Genomic DNA, 18389 nt, shown 5'->3' with positions numbered 1-18389 from the left:
GCAGGCTGGTATCTCTCCCTCGTCTTCTGTGGATAGCAGGTATGGGACACGTGGAAGGGTGGCAAAGCAATGTTTGCTGAGTGCCAGGGCAGCACTCAGTTCAGTTCGTCCTCCTCAAGATGAAACTACCGAGAACACGGCCTTGCCCCAGTGAGATGGCAGGTGAAGAGACCTGTGGGCACTTAGGGTGCGACCTGCAAACAGGCATGGAGGAAATGAGAGTTTAAGGTTAGGGGGTGGGGAAAAAGGGAGGTCTCTGAGGTCCGTGACCTCTGGGCAGGGCCGGTGCTGCTTCTTGGCCCACGTGACTGTCCCCCAACGCCCCTGCAGTTTACAGCAGGCTGGTTTGCACATCCTATCTTCAAGAACGGAGATTACAATGAGGTGATGAAGACCCGGATCCTCGACAGGAGCTTGGCCGCAGGCCTCAGCAAGTCTCGGTAAGTTCCTGTGCCCACCCTCAGCTGGGAGTGCGGCAGGAAGTCTGGACTGTGGTGCTAAACTAAGACTCCCGGGCAGATCGTGGGGTCAGTGTAGAGAACATGGCATTGCAACCAGAGAAGCACGTCTCAGGCAAGTTACCTCACATCTGAGCCTCCTTGCTGATGTAAAGCTCTTGGCCCCGGGCCTGGGACTGCTCTATGCTTGGCCAAAGTCAGTTGCTATTGTTATTCAGAACAGCCAGAGAGTCTTTCCCAAGGGCACCCACCTCTTAGCAACCCTGCTGCTTTACTCCAAGGACAATTCCCCAGCTCCTCCTAGTCCTCTTTCATCACCTATGAGTGAGTGTGATAGCAATGGGCCACTACCAAACTCGCTGCCGTCATGTCGATTCCGACTTCTAGTGACTCTACAGGACAGAGTACAACTGCCCCATACGGTTGCCAAGGAGCAGTTGGTAGATTTGAACTGCTGACCTTTAGGTCTGCAGCTGTAGCTCTCAGCCACTGGGCCATCAGGGATCCTGGTCACAGCCAGCTGTGTGCTTTTAGTTATTTGGCCAGTAGGTGGCAATGGTTTGCACCAATGCAGCCCTACTGCCTGGTCCCGTCCCTCTTCCTGTCAAGGAATAGCAACATCGACCACAGCTAACATTTATCCATTTTTTATTGACATTTTTATTCATATTTTAAAGACAAATAAACTGAGGCACAAAGACTAGGGCAAGGTGACTCTATGCTTTTGAAACTGGGCAGTCTGACTCCAAGGCCCACACTCTGGGTTTGAGTCGCCCAGCTGAGATTAGAGGTGTGGTGTGTGGAAGGGGACAAGTGACGGTCCCATAGGGACATACCCACAGCTCTAAAGTAGCTCAAGCGAACTAAGCAGGGAGAATAAAAGAATTCAGAAGATACGAATTCCTAACACGGCCTTGGAGTCTTTCCCCCAAACTTTGCTATGTAGCCCACCCCATTCCATTCCATTCTCTTCTGGAAGCATGATTCTTCCTGAAGCCCCAGACCCTTAATGGCTCCTTCCACCCAGGCTCCCCGAGTTTACTGAGAGTGAGAAGAGGAGGATCAACGGCACCTATGACTTTTTCGGGTTCAATCACTACACCACTGTCCTGGCCTACAACCTCAACTCTGATTCTTCGATCTCCTATGATGCAGACAGGTAAGCCTGCCACAGGGCACCTGGAGCAATCTGTGGAAAAGACAGATTACAGGGGCCGGCACAGCCTGGGGGAGCTGCCTCCTGCGGCTGCATTCCAGGGCTTGCAAGGTGATTGCCATTTCCTGAGATGCCAGAAAAATCTGTCAGTTTGAGAGAAGGCAAGACCAATATTTCCAGGGTGCTTCCCATTAAGACAGACATAACCTGATTTTTAAAATATTTTCAAGTAAAAGAAAAATATTTTTCTTCCCTTGTGTTTTTTCATTGCCAAATTTGTTTCACTTATCAGACATATTTCAATCAAAATAAGGGTTCCCCCACCCCCGCCTTTTGGGGGGAAAGATCCAACTATTACTTCTATGTCACACAAGTAGGAACATTAGAAAACATGAATAGGAATTTGTGTGTGTATCATTTCAGAAGTATATATGGGGGGGCTACCTATGATCTGTCTTTATCTTTCTATCTATGTATATAGTTCTTTGTTTTTGTTTGTTTTGGACCAAAACTGGGATCATATGAGTAAACTGCTTGGTTCCCTTTCTAACAAGCATCTTTCCACATCAGTAGTTCTGAGTCTGTCTACGCTCCTTCTTTAAAAACAAACTACAGCTCAGAGTCACAGCTGCAGGCGGCGAAGTGCACCACCAAGGTGTCGGAGGCCCGCTCGGGCTGACACTGAACAGTACAGCCTGCAGAGGGAGAAGAAGTTCAAGGTCAAGGAAGCTGTGGCTCTAGGATCCCATGGCATTTGCAGTGCTGACGTGGAGATCCAGGAGAAGATGACTATCCTTCAGGCCCACTTCCGGCAGAACATGGATGAAGTCCTGAATGACCTCTTGACCTTCGTCTGTGACACCTGGCCAGAAATCTATGAAAATTACTGCTTAAATGGATAGGGAAGAAGGAAGCCTGTTCCATGGATGGGCATATTAGATGCTCTCACATGGAACATGAAGCTTTAGCAAAGCTACATTCACATTCTTGTGAAAAGGCATTAAATTATTTCTGTGTACTATATAGTAGGTCCCTTCACCTTTTGGACAGTAGCGAACCTACTTTCTTTTAGACTTAGAGCTTACCCCAAAATTTCATCTTTCACATGCCTTTTAGCTGAATCATATATAGTGATACTGACTTTTCTTTCTTAAATATCTACCATAGATAAACAATTTGAAGAAATGGGTTAAATATTTCATTTCCCTAAAGCTTTCTTGAAGATCAATGAAAAAGTAGTAAATAGTAATTTTGTAACTGCTGCTAAGCCAGCCTTAAAATAATTCTAAGGGTTAGAACAATAAATACTAGTCTAGCTGTTTGGGCTGCTTTTAGTTTTTCTTCATAAAAATTACTGGATGATAGAATTCAAAAACTTGTTATAGGTAATTATTTAATGTACTGGTAATCACCTAAAGACTTTACTATGCAAAAAACGAAAACAAAATACCCCTACAGTCCCATTGCATCCTGAAACCCCCAAAGCCAAACTTGCCAAGGGGGCCTGCAGAGACTTCCCTGCTGGTCCCAGGTCCAGGACATCCTCCTGCTAGTTCTCTTTCCCCTACCCCACACTCTTGGTGTCTTATCAGTCTTGGGACTGTCTACCCAATGACCTCTGCTCAGACTTACAAAATGGCCCACATTCAGTTCAGCTAAGTAAGACAAATCCAGTTACTGATAAAACTAAACATTTTTTTTTCCCCTGAAGGGTATAAGAAATATCTAAATAGCTAGTCCTTACATGAAATGCATGAATCCTGTGATGTTCACACATCTGTGTCTCCCCAGCACCCACTCTTTTGGCAGAATCTTTTGGCCCTCTCATCGTCCATAACTGGAGAAGAGATCAGGGTCTTAGACACCTGAAGGAGGTCCTAGCCCATCTGCTGTCATCACACAAATGAGGACCCTGAATTTGGTGCCCATGGCTGTACCTGTGACCTCTGTGTGAAGTTGACTAGACATAAGTAGACTTAGGGGCCCATTCTCTGAAGACATAGTCCTCGCATGCTATTGGAAGGTTGTAGCTCGGGGACTCTAGAGCCTACCACATCTAGTGTGAAATGTAGTCTGCTCAACAGAGAGCCCTCACAGGCTTAGGCTCCATGAGCAAGTCCATTCCCCTGGACAGGAAGTGAGCTAGAACAAGAGAGAGCTTAAGCGGCTTTTTCAAAGTTATACCAGCCTGGAGTGGTAGAACTAGTGAAAAAAGGAGGCTTTGAGGCAATTGGACTCTTCTGAGTTATGACACTCAATGCTAGACAAAACCTAAGGCTTTTTTTCCCTAGCATCAGTCATATTTTGTGTTCTGTGCAAAGAGCCTCTTGGGACTTACAAAATGAGACCTAATCTTTGGTTTTTGAACTCCCAGGGGAGTTGCTTCCATTACAGATCGATCTTGGCCAGTCTCTGGCTCCTCCTGGTTAAAGATGACACCTTTTGGCTTCAGGAGAATCCTGAACTGGATAAAGGAGGAGTTCAACAACCCGCCAATTTATATAACAGAGAATGGAGTGTCCCAGCAGGGAGAAGTAAACCTCAACGACACTGAGAGGGTCTACTATCTCCGCAGTTATATCAATGAGGCACTCAAAGGTACGACAGGCCCACCCTTCCTCCATATCAACCTTTCACTGTTAGAGGCACCCACTAACACCTGCAGTAGGGTAATACTGCACCCAGGAGCTGCTCCTGCATCCAGGAACAAGAGAAAGAGAAGACTTCTCCCTCCTATTGGGTGTAAGCCTTTCTTTGGGGGCCATACTCTGAGTTTTATTCCTCCTAGATCCAGTCAGCAAGCAAACCCGGTTAGCTGGTATCAGCTAGACCTTAGTTCCTGGCCTGAGTCATTTGCTTCCCCCTTCCTGTGTTTGAACGGCAGTGCTATCCTGAGGAGAGTTTGAACAGAGGCCAGGAGTAGTAGGCTGGGTGTTTGTTTGTAGGGTCTTTTGTTTCCCAAGCAAAAGTGTGAGATCCTCAAACTCAGGACAACTTGGGATGAGCGTGAGATCCTCAAACTCAGGACAACTTGGGATGGGACTGAGAGTAAGGGAATGGTAAGTAATACTCAGTAAAGACAGAATGAGCAATGCACCAGCCAAAGGAAACAATCAGAAAATTCTCTTTCAGCTCCAAGTTTTTCCGTCCAAGGACTATTTATCATAGCGAGGAGCATCAACACTCTGACCAAGACCAACATCCTGAGATGCACACAGAGGGTTTTAATGATCCAGTGCGATTTAGATCCCTATTCAGGGCTAAGCCTTCCTAGAAATTTGCTAGTGGCTCTGCAACTTCAGCTATATAGGACCAGCCAACAATTACATCCAAACTCTAGGGCAACTGTCTCAAAGAAAGCCAAGACTCACCTTGATCTGGCAGCTCAGGATTGTGGGAGAGCAGTTGGGGACAACGGCTTCAGTAGGCCTGGGAGAAAGGTGTCTTCCATGACAAGCAAACTCATGCTTGGGCCTCTGTGTTTGGGCAGCTGTGCAGGACAAGGTGGACATTCGAGGATACACAGCCTGGAGTGTGATGGACAACTTCGAGTGGGCCGCAGGCTTTGCTGAGAGGTTTGGGCTACACTTTGTGAACTACACTGACCCTTCTCTGCCAAGGATCCCCAAAGAGTCGGCCAAGTTCTACGCCTCCGTAGTCCGGTGCAATGGCTTCCCTGACCCTGCTGCAGGGCCTCACCCTTGTCTCCAGTGGGAAGGTGAGAGGTGGTTCCGGGAGGGACTGAAGCCAGAGGGTGAGGGGCTCAAGGAGGGGCTTTTTGCAGTATATTTCCTTCTGCTTTATACCTTCCTCCCTGCCCCTCCGTCCCCTTCATTCATTCAACCTTTTTAATGCTCAACATTCTTGTGGCAGAACAAAGTGTGCTTGGGGTTAACGTCACATGTAAAAACCAGAGCAATGGTCAGTAAAGAGCCGGTCTAGAGTCTCCTTCCAGCTCGGGCACCAACTTGTTGCTGTGTGACCTTAGGCGAGAAATTGGACAAATGCCTCTGGACAGTTGCAACAATCAAATAAAATGATTGTGAAAGTAGTGCCTGATTCAATGCAGGTAACTAATACTTGTTGAAAGATTGAAAAGTGTGACTTAGTATACAAATATGAGACAATTGTCCAATTTAGATTATATTCTAGTTGCTGATACTCTGATAATTGCTTAACCTCATTCAGAGACCCATAATACACAGTGAAAGGGGCCGTGTACTTTCACCCTCAGCAATGAACTCCGGCCACACAGATTTTGGGTACCTGTGTGACCTCTGAACTCCAAGCATCTATCTTGGGCTTAGGAACCCTGGTGGCACAGTGGTTAAGTGCTCTGCTGCTAACTGAAAGGTAGATAGTTCGAACCCACCAGCCACTACACAAGAAAAAGATGTGGTAGTTCTACTCTGTTCGATAGGGTCGCTATGCGTTGGAATTGACTCGATGGCACAGGTTTTTATCTTGGGCTTAATATAGGTCATTATAGATGCAGGGCTAACTCAGTACTGTTGCACGGACCACCCTCTGTTGTCTTCTCCTAGATGCCGTTCCCACTGTCAGCCCCATGAGAAAGGAGGGAGTTTCGTTCCTGGGGCTAACACTAGGTCCAGCAGAAGCACAAACAGCTTTATACACACTCTTTTCTCTCGTGCTTCTTGGAGTCTGTATTGTGGCATTTCTTTCATACAAATGCTGTAAGCATTCTAAGCAAAAGGAAACACAGCCAGGCCAACAGGAATTGAGTGCTTGCTCTTCATTCTGACCCACAACTTACCACACCCACAAGTTCTATGAAGCAGGCTGTTTCTTTGTGTGCCACCCACAAAGCTCAGTGGGATCTCAGAAGTCTGCCTATCCTGGACTTCATAAAGACCTTCTGCATCTTACCGCTGATTGGGAATTCACTGCGAGGAACCTGCAGGTGGCTCTTGTGGAAACGTGCAGATACTGAACAGGTCTAGTGGTTTTGTGAGCTGCTTCACCGGGCTGTTGTTGCTCTTAAAGGCGGAAACATGAGTAAAGACCAAAGCAGTTCTTTTTATAAGAAACCTGCTTCAGTGTGCAGCTGGACTTTAACGTCATCTCCTGACAGCTCTTCATATCTCATACCTCCTGCTTCTCGGAAAATAAAAACGGTAATGTGAACTATATCCTGTCTCCAATGGTTGCGTCTTCTTGAGAAATTAGGTACCCTGGAAGTTATAAAGTCACACAACCATCTGGGGCTTCTACTTAGCTTTCCCATCAGATTAAAGCATTCTGCTTGCTTTATATTCCCTGGCGTAAAGATATCACAGCACATAGAAAGAGATGATCTTTTTAATTATCTTTTAGCCCCTCCCCACACCCCCATATCGCCACCTTTTATGTCCTTCCTGTCCCTCCACTGTCTACTGGACAACTTCTAAGGACCCCGAGCATGGCCCACAAGGCCCACGTGATCTGATCTTCACTTACCCTCTTCCCTTTCTCCTCTCCATCTGCAGTAGTTCTGAATCCCAGGAAGTCCTTGACCACACTGCATTTCTTTGTGTCTTTGCAAATGCTACTCCTTCTGCCTAGAATGCCCTTTCGTCTGAAAATGCTTTCAAATCTCAGTTTAAACAATGTACTTCCTCCTCTGCATACCTTCCCTGACTTCCCCGGGCAGACACTCCTTCCTCTGCATTGCTTGTAGATGTCCCTCCTTACAGCTTGTCCATAGTCTACCACAATTCTACCACGATTCTAACAGAATTCTAGTCTGCATGTTTCTCTGCTCAGCTTCTTCAGACCAAGGACCATGTCTCGCTGTTCTCTGGCAAGCATATTTTTGAGATGGAGTGGAAGAACGCACACCTGCTCCTTTTTTGTGTTTATCCATTCACACAAGCATATCCAGAGTAGTGATAAGACCATAAAAGCACATTACCCTTGAACGTGCTACGGAGACAATCTCAGCATGACACTTAAAAACTTATTCGGTCCATATATTGTTTCTAGATAGTCTAGGAGAATTTCTTTTTAATAAAGAGTAATTTTTTGGGCTGGTTTTAAAAGACTGATCTGCTTGAAATTTTGTTTCCTGTAAGAAACCCTCAACTGAATCCCGTTACATCTACAGCAAGTTCCTGTCAAAATATTCCACTGTCAGGTAGGGGTAGGGTCTAAAAATCTAAAACTTGTATTAAAGACGTTTCTTGGACATAAAGACTTACTATCACAAGCTGTCAATTATATCTAAATTAATCTCAAAATTCAATGCAATTCAATACAAATGTCAATGTAACGTTTGCTGAAACAATGGGCTCAAATATATCAAAGATCTTGAAGATGGTACTGGGCTGGGCAATGTTTCATTCTGTCTCAGAGCTGCCTTGATGGCAACTAACAACTTCTTTTGGAGAACAGACAAAATGATATAAATTTCATGTATTAAATAAACTTTTGAGAATGGCTAGGATAACACTAGGGAAAAAAATATTATGAAAACATATCATAAAGTTAGTTATTAGTTTGTTAGCCCAGAGAGGATATAGAGACCAATAAAGGAAAAGAGGCCTAGACACAGATCCACCTCATATGGGAATGAAGTATGCAGCAAAGGTGGCATGTCAAATCAGGGAAAAGATATATTAGTCCATAGATGGTGTTGGGCCAACAGGTTAGCTGTTGAGGATATAAGGGGTGGGAGGTCAGGTCCCTTCCTTGGATACCAGATTAAATGTAAAAAATGAAACCATGAGAATACCAGGATACATGGGTGATTGTTTTTAAAATAAATGTTGAAGTGAGAAATATATAAGCAAGACTCAAGACCCAGAAGCCATTAAGAAAAACACTGACAAATATGACCACATAAATACTGTGGAAAAAAGTACCACGAACATATTCTTCTGAAGATAAACAGGGAAAAAATATTTACAGCATATGCTAGACAAAGGGTTAATTTTCTAATATACATGAAATTCTTGTAAGATGAACAACACATCAAAAAAGCTGGCAAAGAATACAAACAGGTAGTTCTCAGAAAATAAACTGAAATGACCAATATTAAAAATGCTCAAGTTCATTCATGATAAACACAATGAACATAAAATATACACCATTTTTCTCTATCATGTTGATGAAAAAGTATAAAACTGTTGGCAAGGGTGTAAGGAAACTGACATTCTTATACACTGTCGGTGGGAGTGTAAATTCATACATCCTTTGGAGGAGGCAACTGGGCAAACTGCAAACACCCTTTGATATCCCAAATTAAACAAATGTGTCCTATGGGTATATTTTCGCAACTAAGAAGGTACTTCCTCAAGGATGTTCACTGTAGGAATGTTTGTAATAGGAAAACAAAAACAAGCAAAAAAGCTTGTAATAACCCTGATGTCCACCATCAGAGAAGTGGATAATCGGGGTGCATTCTTAAAAGAGAATGCTATACAGCCGTCAATATGAGGTAGCTATGTGTTCATACGGAAAGATCTGCAAGACTATGTGAGTAAAAAAGCAAGATGCAGGGTAGTATATATAATATGATCCCATTTATTTAAAAAATAAAGATTACATATTTCCTCATATATGCATAAAAATTTTCTAAAAATTACATAAGAAACTGTTAAGAGGTCATCTCTGGGGAAGAGCATGGAGGGTCGGAATCAAGCAGGGAGACGTCGTTTTCATTTCATGGCCTTCTGTACTGAATTTTTTACCATGCACACTTTTTTTTTTAAATATAAAATTGAGGCGGGATCTTCCTACTCGAAGATGGTGGATCTTTTTATTTACAATTCCTTAAGATTTATATTTATTTGACCTTTTTCAAGGCAAACTGACGAGGTACTTGATATTTTTGCAAATGTACTTCTAATAGGTCACACCCACTTAATAGTTTTTTTTTTTTTTAAATCATATATTACCATATTTACTTAAAGATGACAAATCTTTACTTATATGAGGTGGTTGCTGGAGATTTTTCTTTTTCAAAATCACTTTTTTGACTAAAGAAGTAATATGATCACTGCAGAAATTGAGAAAACATGTAAGCGTGCAAAAAAGAAAACTAAAATCACATATAACCACTCGTATTAACATTTTGGTGTGTTTTCTTTTTTGCTTACATATATATTACTATATAGTACTATCTATATGTAAAATGTGTTTACAAAGCTGAGATCATACTGTACCTACAGCTCTGTATCCTGCTTTTCCTCCCCAACACATAACAGGTACTCAATAAACATATGTTAAATTGAATTGTTGAATTAGTACAGGTAGTCACCAACTTACAACGTATTGGAGTTACGACAAATTGCACTTATGGCTCTGTTTTTTCCTTTTTTTTTTTTTTTTAGATCTTATTGTAAAAAAAAAAAAATTTTTTTTTTATTGTTAGTAACTTGTACTGCATGCGGTACTGCCGTGCATAATTTGCTGGTTATTCTCAGATGTTCAAAGATTGGATTTATAAAGATATCGACAATAAAAGGCAATAATAATGAAAACTAAAACAAAAAAAAGGTGTTCACTTACGTCAGAACCGACTTAGGATGGGGCTGTCAGAGCAGAACCTCATCATTTAAGTCGGGGACTAACTGTATTGTACCATTTCTCCTCATGAAAATTATTTATTCCTGTAGAAGGAATGCAGATGGTTTCCAGTTTTTAAGTAAAATAAATAACATTTAATGGATATGTTTGTATCTAAACTTTGTCTGCATTTATCAGCTTTCCTTAGAAAAAATGATTGGATCAAAGAAACATGAAATACTTAAGGTTTCTGATAAATACTGTTTTCAGGAAGACTACCAACAGCAGAGGCTGTCTCACTCTTTCCTTCTCAGCACTATGACCATTTTTAAGTCATTGTTATTTCATAGCTGAAAAACAGAAAGCCTATCCTGTGAAAATTTCATCTTCTCACGACAAAAGAAACTCAGTGTCCTCCCATATGTTCACTCAAGGGTGCTACCTTCCAATCTCAAAACAGAAGGTTAAGATAGGAATTGTCAAGTTTGCTCCCTTTTTAAGACCTCATTAGTCTTCTGGTCTCCATCACCAAAAACAGATGGGTAAAGGAGCATGTAACTCACATTAAGAATCTCTTTAAAATCATTAAGCATAACCTAATGAATAAAAGGCATACACTACAGGTCCTTTAAGCGCTTGAAGTGTGATTACTGAGGGCACAACTTTAGTATAAAGGTGAGAGAAAAACTGGTTATGGACTAACAGTTGTTTTATATCTGATGAGACTAGAGACCGTAACATGCAGACAAAATGATAGCTCACTGACTTAGGAGAGACAGAAACGTAACATCAATGTATACTAGAAAATGTCTTCTTTCAATGATGTTTAAGGTCAAGTAGCCAAGTACTTTCCTGAGATACTTCCGGGGCAGTACTGTTCAAGGGAAAAAAAAAAAACAGAGACCTATGACCTCAACAAAGCATTGTGCAACAAAAAATGCTAGAATAACAAAACTTAAAGATAAGATCATTCTGATTTTTGGAAAAGATTTTTTATTCAGTGTTTAAGATTAAAAACTACAAGATTTTGCTTGCAGCTGATGAGCGAAAGAGAAAAGTTAAACATAAATTATCATCTGATTGACTCATTAAAATGCTCTGAGTCAAATTATTCAAGTGACATGCCAGTTACTTTGTGTAGGCTTAAGAGTTCTGGAGCAAAACAGCTCTAAACAAAACTTGTCATCTGAAAGCATAGGGCTAATGGGTACGAAATACTGAGTAAGAAAGCTGACGAAGGGAAGTTATCAGGCCTTATAATTCTTTTAGGCTTCTAGCAGTTGGTTACCATATGCAAGGACCTAACAGCCAGCTATTTTATCTCTTGACTTTTCTGAGCTAAACAACTTTAACCCACATCCACTAAGCAGGAATTAAGAGAAACTTTAAGACCAGTTGGAAAACAAAGCAGTCCCACTTCTCCAGTAAAATTTTAGTTGAATTAAATCGTAAGAGAAACAATGATTATTCCATGTATCGTACTTGCTGCACTACATCTGTTGAGTAGAATTTCCATTCCAAGTGTTGTTTTCATCTTCACCATCATCTTGAGTCCTCAATCTATAGATCTTCCCCTCTTTTTTAAAGTCTTCCCCACGTTTCTCCAGCACTCTTTTTCTGACTGGTTCCCTGAGATAACAAAAGAAGGAGAAAAGGGAAGACCATATAAAGTAAGAACAGCAATACAAAGCTGTTTCCTTTAAACTTCCACTAGCGTAAAACCAAAAACCAAATCCACTGCCATCAAGTTGCTACCGACTCACAGTGACCCTACAGGACAGAGAACTGCCCCATAGGGTTTCCAAGCCTGTAAATCTTCACCGAAGCAGACTGCTACATCTTTCTCTGCAGAACGGCTGATAGGTTTGAACTGCTGACCTTTCAATTAGTCAAGCACTTTAACCACTGCGCCACCAGGGCTCCTCTCCATTAGTATAGGCAGCCATATTCTAACACCATCTAAGGTCAGGAAGGAGTCCTGGTGGCGCGGTGGTTAAAGCGCTTGCCTGCTACGTGAAAGGTCAGCACTTCAAACCTATTACAGCTGCTCTGAGGAGAAAGATGTGGCAGTCTGCTTCCGTGAAGATTTACAGGCTTGGAACCCTATGGGGCAGTTCTCTGTCCTGTAGGGTTGCTGTGAGTCAGAACTGACTTGATGGCAACAAGTTTGATTCGGCTTAAGGTAAGGGAAGTCTATGGGAGATAATTATATCTACTAACACAGCACTAGACTTCACTCCTCTATGGCAGTTCTAACTTTATCTCTGCTCCAAGTCATGCCAGCTCAATCATATCTTCCATTTCCATGGGCTTCTTGATGACTTGCCACTTGCTAACTAATCTTTCCTTCATTATTTATGCAAGCTGATATGTCTACTAAAACATTTATAACTTATACAGCACCCTAGAGGCTTTTCAAAACTCCATTTACAGCCTAATTGATAGGAATGATCAATTTCTAATCCTTTCAAAATCTTTAAGAATGACTTATTTATAAACAATTAAGGACAAATAAGACTTCCTCATCTGAAAATCGGAAGGAGATAGGAGTGAAATTTAAGTTAACAGACTCACACTAGAGAGTGAGACAAAAAAGTGGAACAACAGTGGAAGCCAACGCTTCCTTCCTCTTAGATAGACATCCGTTTCATCATTTGCACCAATCCTACTTCTTTTCCCTTATTGGAAAAAAGTTTTAAAACCCACAGAAATTCAAGATTAAATGTTTCCACCCATAGCTCAGCAAAAGTTTTAAAATTCAGAGCTAACAAGACCTAGTTTGAATGCTGTTCTAAGACCGTGGTTGTTGTTAGGTGCGATCAAGTCAACTTCTGACTCATAGTGACCCCATGTGACAGAGTAGGACTGCCCCACAGGGTTTCCTAGGCTGTACATCTTTTTTTTTTTAATGGTAGTTTAGGTGGAAGTTTACAGCTCAAGTTAATCTCTCATACAAAATTTTATACACATATTGTCATGTGACACTAACTGCAATCCCTACGATGTGACAGCACACACCCCCTTTCTACCCCGGGTTTCCCGTGTCCATCCAACTAACTTCTGTCTCTTCCTGCCTTCTCATCCTGCCTCCGGACAAGAGCCATCCCTTTGGTCTCACATATCTGCTTGAGCTAAGAAGCACACTCCTCACACATATTATTTTGTTTTATAGTTCAGTCTGAACAGTGATCTTCGGGAACGGTTTTAGTTCTGGGTTAACATAGTGTCCAGTGCCATGCCTTCAGGGGTTCCTCCAGTCTCAGCAGACGACTAAGTCTGGTCTTTTTACGTGAATTTGAGTTCTGTTCCACACTTTTCTCCCACTCCGTCAGGGACTCTCTGTTGTGTTCCCTGTCAGGGTGGTCACTGGTAGTAGCTGGGCACCATATAGTTCTTCTGGTCTCAGGCTGATGGGGTCTCTGGTTTATGTGGATCGTTTGTCTCTTGGGCTAATATTTTCCTTGTGTCTTTGGTGTTCCTGGAAACCCTGGTAGCGTAGTGGTTAAGTGCTATGGCTGCTATACAAAAGGTCGGCAGTTCAAATCCACCAGGTGCTCCTTGGAAACTCTATGGGGCAGTTCTACTCTGTCCTGTAGAGTTGCTATGAGTTGGTATCAACTTGACGGCAACGAGTTTGGCGTTCTGCATTCTTCTTTGCTCCAAGTGGGTTGGGACCAACTGCTGTATCTTAGATGGCTGCTTGCAAGCTTTTAAGACCCCAGATACCACTCACCAAAGTGGGATGCTGAACATTTTCTTAATAAACTTCATTATGCCAGTTGATCTAAACGTCCATACAAACCTCAGTCCCAGCTACTCTGTCTCTCAAAGTGTTTGGCTGTATTCAGGAAACTTCTTAGCTTCTGGTTTAGTGCAATTGTACTAACTTACCCTGTATTGTGTGTTGTACTTTCCTTCACCCAAGATGATTCTTGTCTACTATCTAGTTAGTGAATTTCCCTCTTCCTCCCTCCCCACCCTGGTAAGCACCAAAGAATGTTTTCTTCTGTGTTTAAACCTTTTCCTGCTTTCTTATAATAGTGGTCTCATACAACATTTGTCCTTTTGCAACTAATTTCACTCAGCATAATGCCTAGGCTGTAATCTTTACAGAAGCAAATCACCAGGTCTTTCTCCTGCAGAGCCTCTGGGTGGGTTCAAACCACCACCCTTTCAGTTAACAGCTGAGTGCTTAACCACTGCACCACCAGGGCTCCTTGTTCTAAGACTAGAGAGAATAATTTCCTTGTGTCCCCACTTAAAGAATGTACTATGGATATAATCAGTCTTCCTGCCCCACACATAAGAAATAAACCGAAATAAAGGCTAAATCAGCCCAGCTACAATACTTATATAAAACAATCATCTACAGACACAAGTCAACAGGACACAAGACTAGGGATTCACTGACAGCATACAGAGGCAAAGATTTTCATTATTATCACATCAAATTGGTGTGAAGATTTAGTATGCTTATTAAAGGCCTAATAAGAGTGTTTAATAGTAGTGGGTCTATACTATAATAAATGTTGCTACTATTTAATTAGAAGGGGGTATAATCTTCCAGGAAAATACTTCCTGATTTGTGTTAACCTCTTTCAAATATGCACACTCTTAAAAAATAGAAATATGAGCTAAAATTGCCAGTGTGATCTACATTACCATTCTAACCTTTGCCAACTGCAATAGAAGTAGGACCACTCAGCTAAGGGACTAGTGCAAACTAGCTCTCAGAAGGCAGAACCATTTTCAAGAGATACCCAGTTTCCTCAGTTTGATTCTTCTCTGAATGACCCAGAGAAGACTGTCAGCCAGCAGATAAAAGAACCACCAGGGTTAAAATTACCTAGAGCGCAATGGTTCCTCTAAATAAATTATGCCAGATGACTGTGAGCAATTAATAGAATGCAGTATCTGATCAGGCAGAACACAGCTAGCAAGAGAGAAAGAACTACTTATGCATGGGGAAAAAAATCTGCCTTCATGGTCATGAGATAAAGGGAATTCAAGTAATGAAATAGTACAACCAATAGAGGTGAAGTTGGTTTCCATGGAATAGGTTTTAGGAAGATGGTTGAAAAACTCAGGTAGTGAAGCTTCCCAGGATAGATGGTATAGTTTCAGAACATGTGGTTTTCTTTCCTCCAAAGTGGGGGCTGGGGAAGATACACAGAAAAAAAAGCAAAGTACCCATAACAAAATTTTTCATTTTGAGTAAGGCATAATTCTTGTGATATTTGGCACTACTAAATTATTTTTGAAAATGAGGGAAACACAAACAGATACCTTTTTTCTGAGTTGCTAGATGATGCAGAGTTTGAGGGTTCTGATGATGCTGCTCTCACAGAAGTCTGCGCAGGAGGAGGGTTACTAAATAAGAAGTTGCTAATCAATCTCCAGATGGCAAGGAATGGGTAAAGTACTGTCCCCAACAATGTCCAAATGTCTCCACTGGAAGAATGTACCACAGATGCAGTTGGTCTTCCTGCCTAGAAATTAAAAAATAAACCCAGATAAGGACTATACCAGCCCAAACACATCACAATCAAGGTTCTAAATGAATCTTTTATCTATAGTTCTCATTGGTGAAATGAACCATTTTTTTAAAAAATTAAACTTTTGTAATATAATTAACAACTTTAATAAGAAAAGCCTTGCTAAATAACCAAAAAAGGGAAAGGTAACAAGCCTTAGTGACTACAATTAAATCCTGACTATTAGAAATTTTTTTTTTTTTACTAGAGGGCTAACTGCTTTTGGTGTGAGGCTCCAGTTCAGAGCAGACCAGGATGTAGAAGACCTGGGCTCTCATGTCAGTGCTAGCACTTAAGGAAAAGTTATTTAAGCTTTCTGAGTCTCTTTTCTTTATCAGAGATTAAAATATTGTGAGGATCAAATGGGATAATATGTTTTAAAAAATTAATGTTATTTTTGTTATGTTAAAATGTTTTTTTTTTTTTAAAAATTTGGTAATGTTCATCGCAGCATTATTCACAGTAGCCAAAAGGTGGAAACAACCTAAATTCCATCAACAGATGAATGGATTTAAAAAATGTGGCATATACACATGATGAAATATAATTCAGCCATAAAAAGGAAGGAAGTTCTAATACATGCTACAGTATGGACAACACTAAAAACACTATGCTAAGTGAAATAAACCAGACACAAAATATTGTATGATCCTACTCAGATAAAGTATCTAGAATAGGCAAATGCATGGAGACAGAAAATAGATTAGTGATTACCAGAGGCTTGCGGGGAGAGGGAAACGGGGAGCTACTGCTTAATGGTACAGAGTTGCTGTTTGGGGTGATGAAAAAGTTCTGGAAACAAATAGTGATGGTGCTGGCACAACACTGTGAATATAATCAATGTCACTGAACTATACACACAAAAATGTTTGAAATGGCAAATTTTATGCTTTCTACGGCACTGGGTATATGTATTTTTACCACAATTAAAAAAAAAAACCCTAAAAACAACAGAAAACTTGATGAAAAGTAGAGCCCTATATAAATAAAACCCATTATTAAGTCTGTAATTATTACACAGATACTCTGTATTTCTCTTCTTTTCCTACTGTTCATTTTCTGTATATGAAAACAGGTAAGGAAAAGAACAAGTTGAAATGTAAACTAATGCCTCACAAATAATATTAGCAATACAAATAGGTAAGGCACAGAAAAACAGATTAATCTAACATTTTTAGATAATTCAAATTTTAAATACATGCCATATCCCTTTGTTTTTCCCTTCCACTAATTATAAGAAACTATCAAGAGTAGAAAGCACAGGACTAGAAAAAAATATAGACGTATATACATACTGGCAACAGGACCACTGAAGCACTTGGGGCAAGTTCCAAATCCAATAATTTCTTTTTATAATCTTCTTTGGTAAATTCCCTCCTGGGAAACATAGTTGCTAATGAAAAATTACCGTAAGTGTTGCCAACAGTCTGTAATGTAACAAAAAATTTTTAAAACCTTACAATGGTGCCTTTTTAAAATAAGATGTTACATTACTCACACGCATCCAAAATAACTGCTTTAATTACAACTGCCTTTAATTTGAAAAGTTCACAGAAATGTAAACTCAAAAAACAAAAACTCTTGCTTTAAAATGTAGCTGAAAAGCTATTAAATCCAAATATTTTTCTAAAAGCTTCTGTAACTCAAAAAAGACCACAAAGTGAAGATAACAAGAATATAGTTCCTAAAACCAAATAAACTAAATAAACTGAATAAAATATGAGCAACTGTGTAAATCTTTAGAGTATGGCTATGGTTCAGTCAGTAGGTTTTTCACTATCTTTTAGCAAATATATGAGTAAACATTTGGATTACAGGTACTCTTTATTAAAAATCTACAACAGATCAGTATTTCCTTCATATACATATCTCCAGGAGTTTTAGCCTCCTTGTCTCAAGGCATAAATGGCCCATACTCAATCTACACCTCACACAGAATCCCAGTTCCAGGACCTACACTGGGCAGGCATTACCATCACCTTCACAATTTTGAGTTACCGATACTTGTTAAATCTTAGAAAGACAACTGTTTACTCTTTGCCTAGATTCCAAAGAAAGAGGTTCACTAACACTTGTTTCTTATGATTTTTACTGTTGCTCACATATATAACCCTCCACTGTTCTCACTCTAACATAAACGCATCCCAAAACACTGACTTAGGCCATTGTCCTGAGGTGAAGTTTTAACAGGAGTGATGCAATCAAATATTTCTTTTCCCCTGTGTGGCTCCCTCTTCACTCACCAAAAGACACAGGGCAGAGGCCCCCCCTCTTGGAAGATCCCCAGTGGGGACCCAAGATAAAGAATGAAGTAGGCTATTTGGAGTTGGTTCTACTCTAGAGCTTAGAGAAAACGAGTCCTTAAAATAAGTATTTACACTGTCCATTCCAACTCATCAGTGAAGAAAGGCCAATGGCTTTTCAGGCACCCTTCTCTTGGGAACCATAAGTGAGGTAGCCGTCTAATGGGAGAAATGGTCTGGCAGAAAGATCTAAAGCCAGCACCCAACTCCCTAATTTCAACCTTGAAGATATTGTATCTATCTATTACCTATATGAAAAATACTGGGGCACATATAATGACCCTAGATCCTAAAGGACACCTAATGCCCAGAATCCATTTTCAATAAGGAATCAATCAGAATAAAAACTAATTGGAAAGTACTCTTAAATCTTATTTTCTAAGACACGAAATTTCACATCCCATTCAGATTTTGAGTGAGGGTGCCTTTT

The 18389-nt window shown here is 40.8% G+C and overlaps 2 protein-coding genes across 2 annotated transcripts in view; one reads left to right on the top strand and one right to left on the bottom strand.

Annotated features, from left to right (window-relative positions):
• The window catches only part of LCT (lactase), a 48302-nt gene extending 41923 nt beyond the window's left edge, over nt 1–6379 (top strand). Inside the window, exons 13-17 of the mRNA XM_049889235.1 lie at nt 331–440; nt 1486–1617; nt 3989–4212; nt 5105–5332; nt 6159–6379. Coding sequence (XP_049745192.1) covers nt 331–440; nt 1486–1617; nt 3989–4212; nt 5105–5332; nt 6159–6379 — 915 coding nt within the window. The remainder of the gene's footprint in view (nt 1–330; nt 441–1485; nt 1618–3988; nt 4213–5104; nt 5333–6158) is intronic.
• A 2739-nt stretch (nt 6380–9118) lies between these two features.
• UBXN4 (UBX domain protein 4) overlaps nt 9119–18389 on the bottom strand; it is a 44770-nt gene continuing 35499 nt past the window's right edge. The window contains exons 11-13 of the mRNA XM_049889248.1: nt 16952–17083; nt 15409–15611; nt 9119–11751 (exon numbers count right to left, since the gene is read on the bottom strand). Coding sequence (XP_049745205.1) covers nt 11613–11751; nt 15409–15611; nt 16952–17083 — 474 coding nt within the window. The 3' untranslated portion in view covers nt 9119–11612. The remainder of the gene's footprint in view (nt 11752–15408; nt 15612–16951; nt 17084–18389) is intronic.

This window comes from Elephas maximus, chromosome 6 (genome assembly GCF_024166365.1).
Source record: "Elephas maximus indicus isolate mEleMax1 chromosome 6, mEleMax1 primary haplotype, whole genome shotgun sequence".
NCBI classification, from domain to species: Eukaryota; Metazoa; Chordata; class Mammalia; order Proboscidea; family Elephantidae; genus Elephas; species Elephas maximus.
This window is presented reverse-complemented; position numbering and strand designations above follow the sequence as displayed.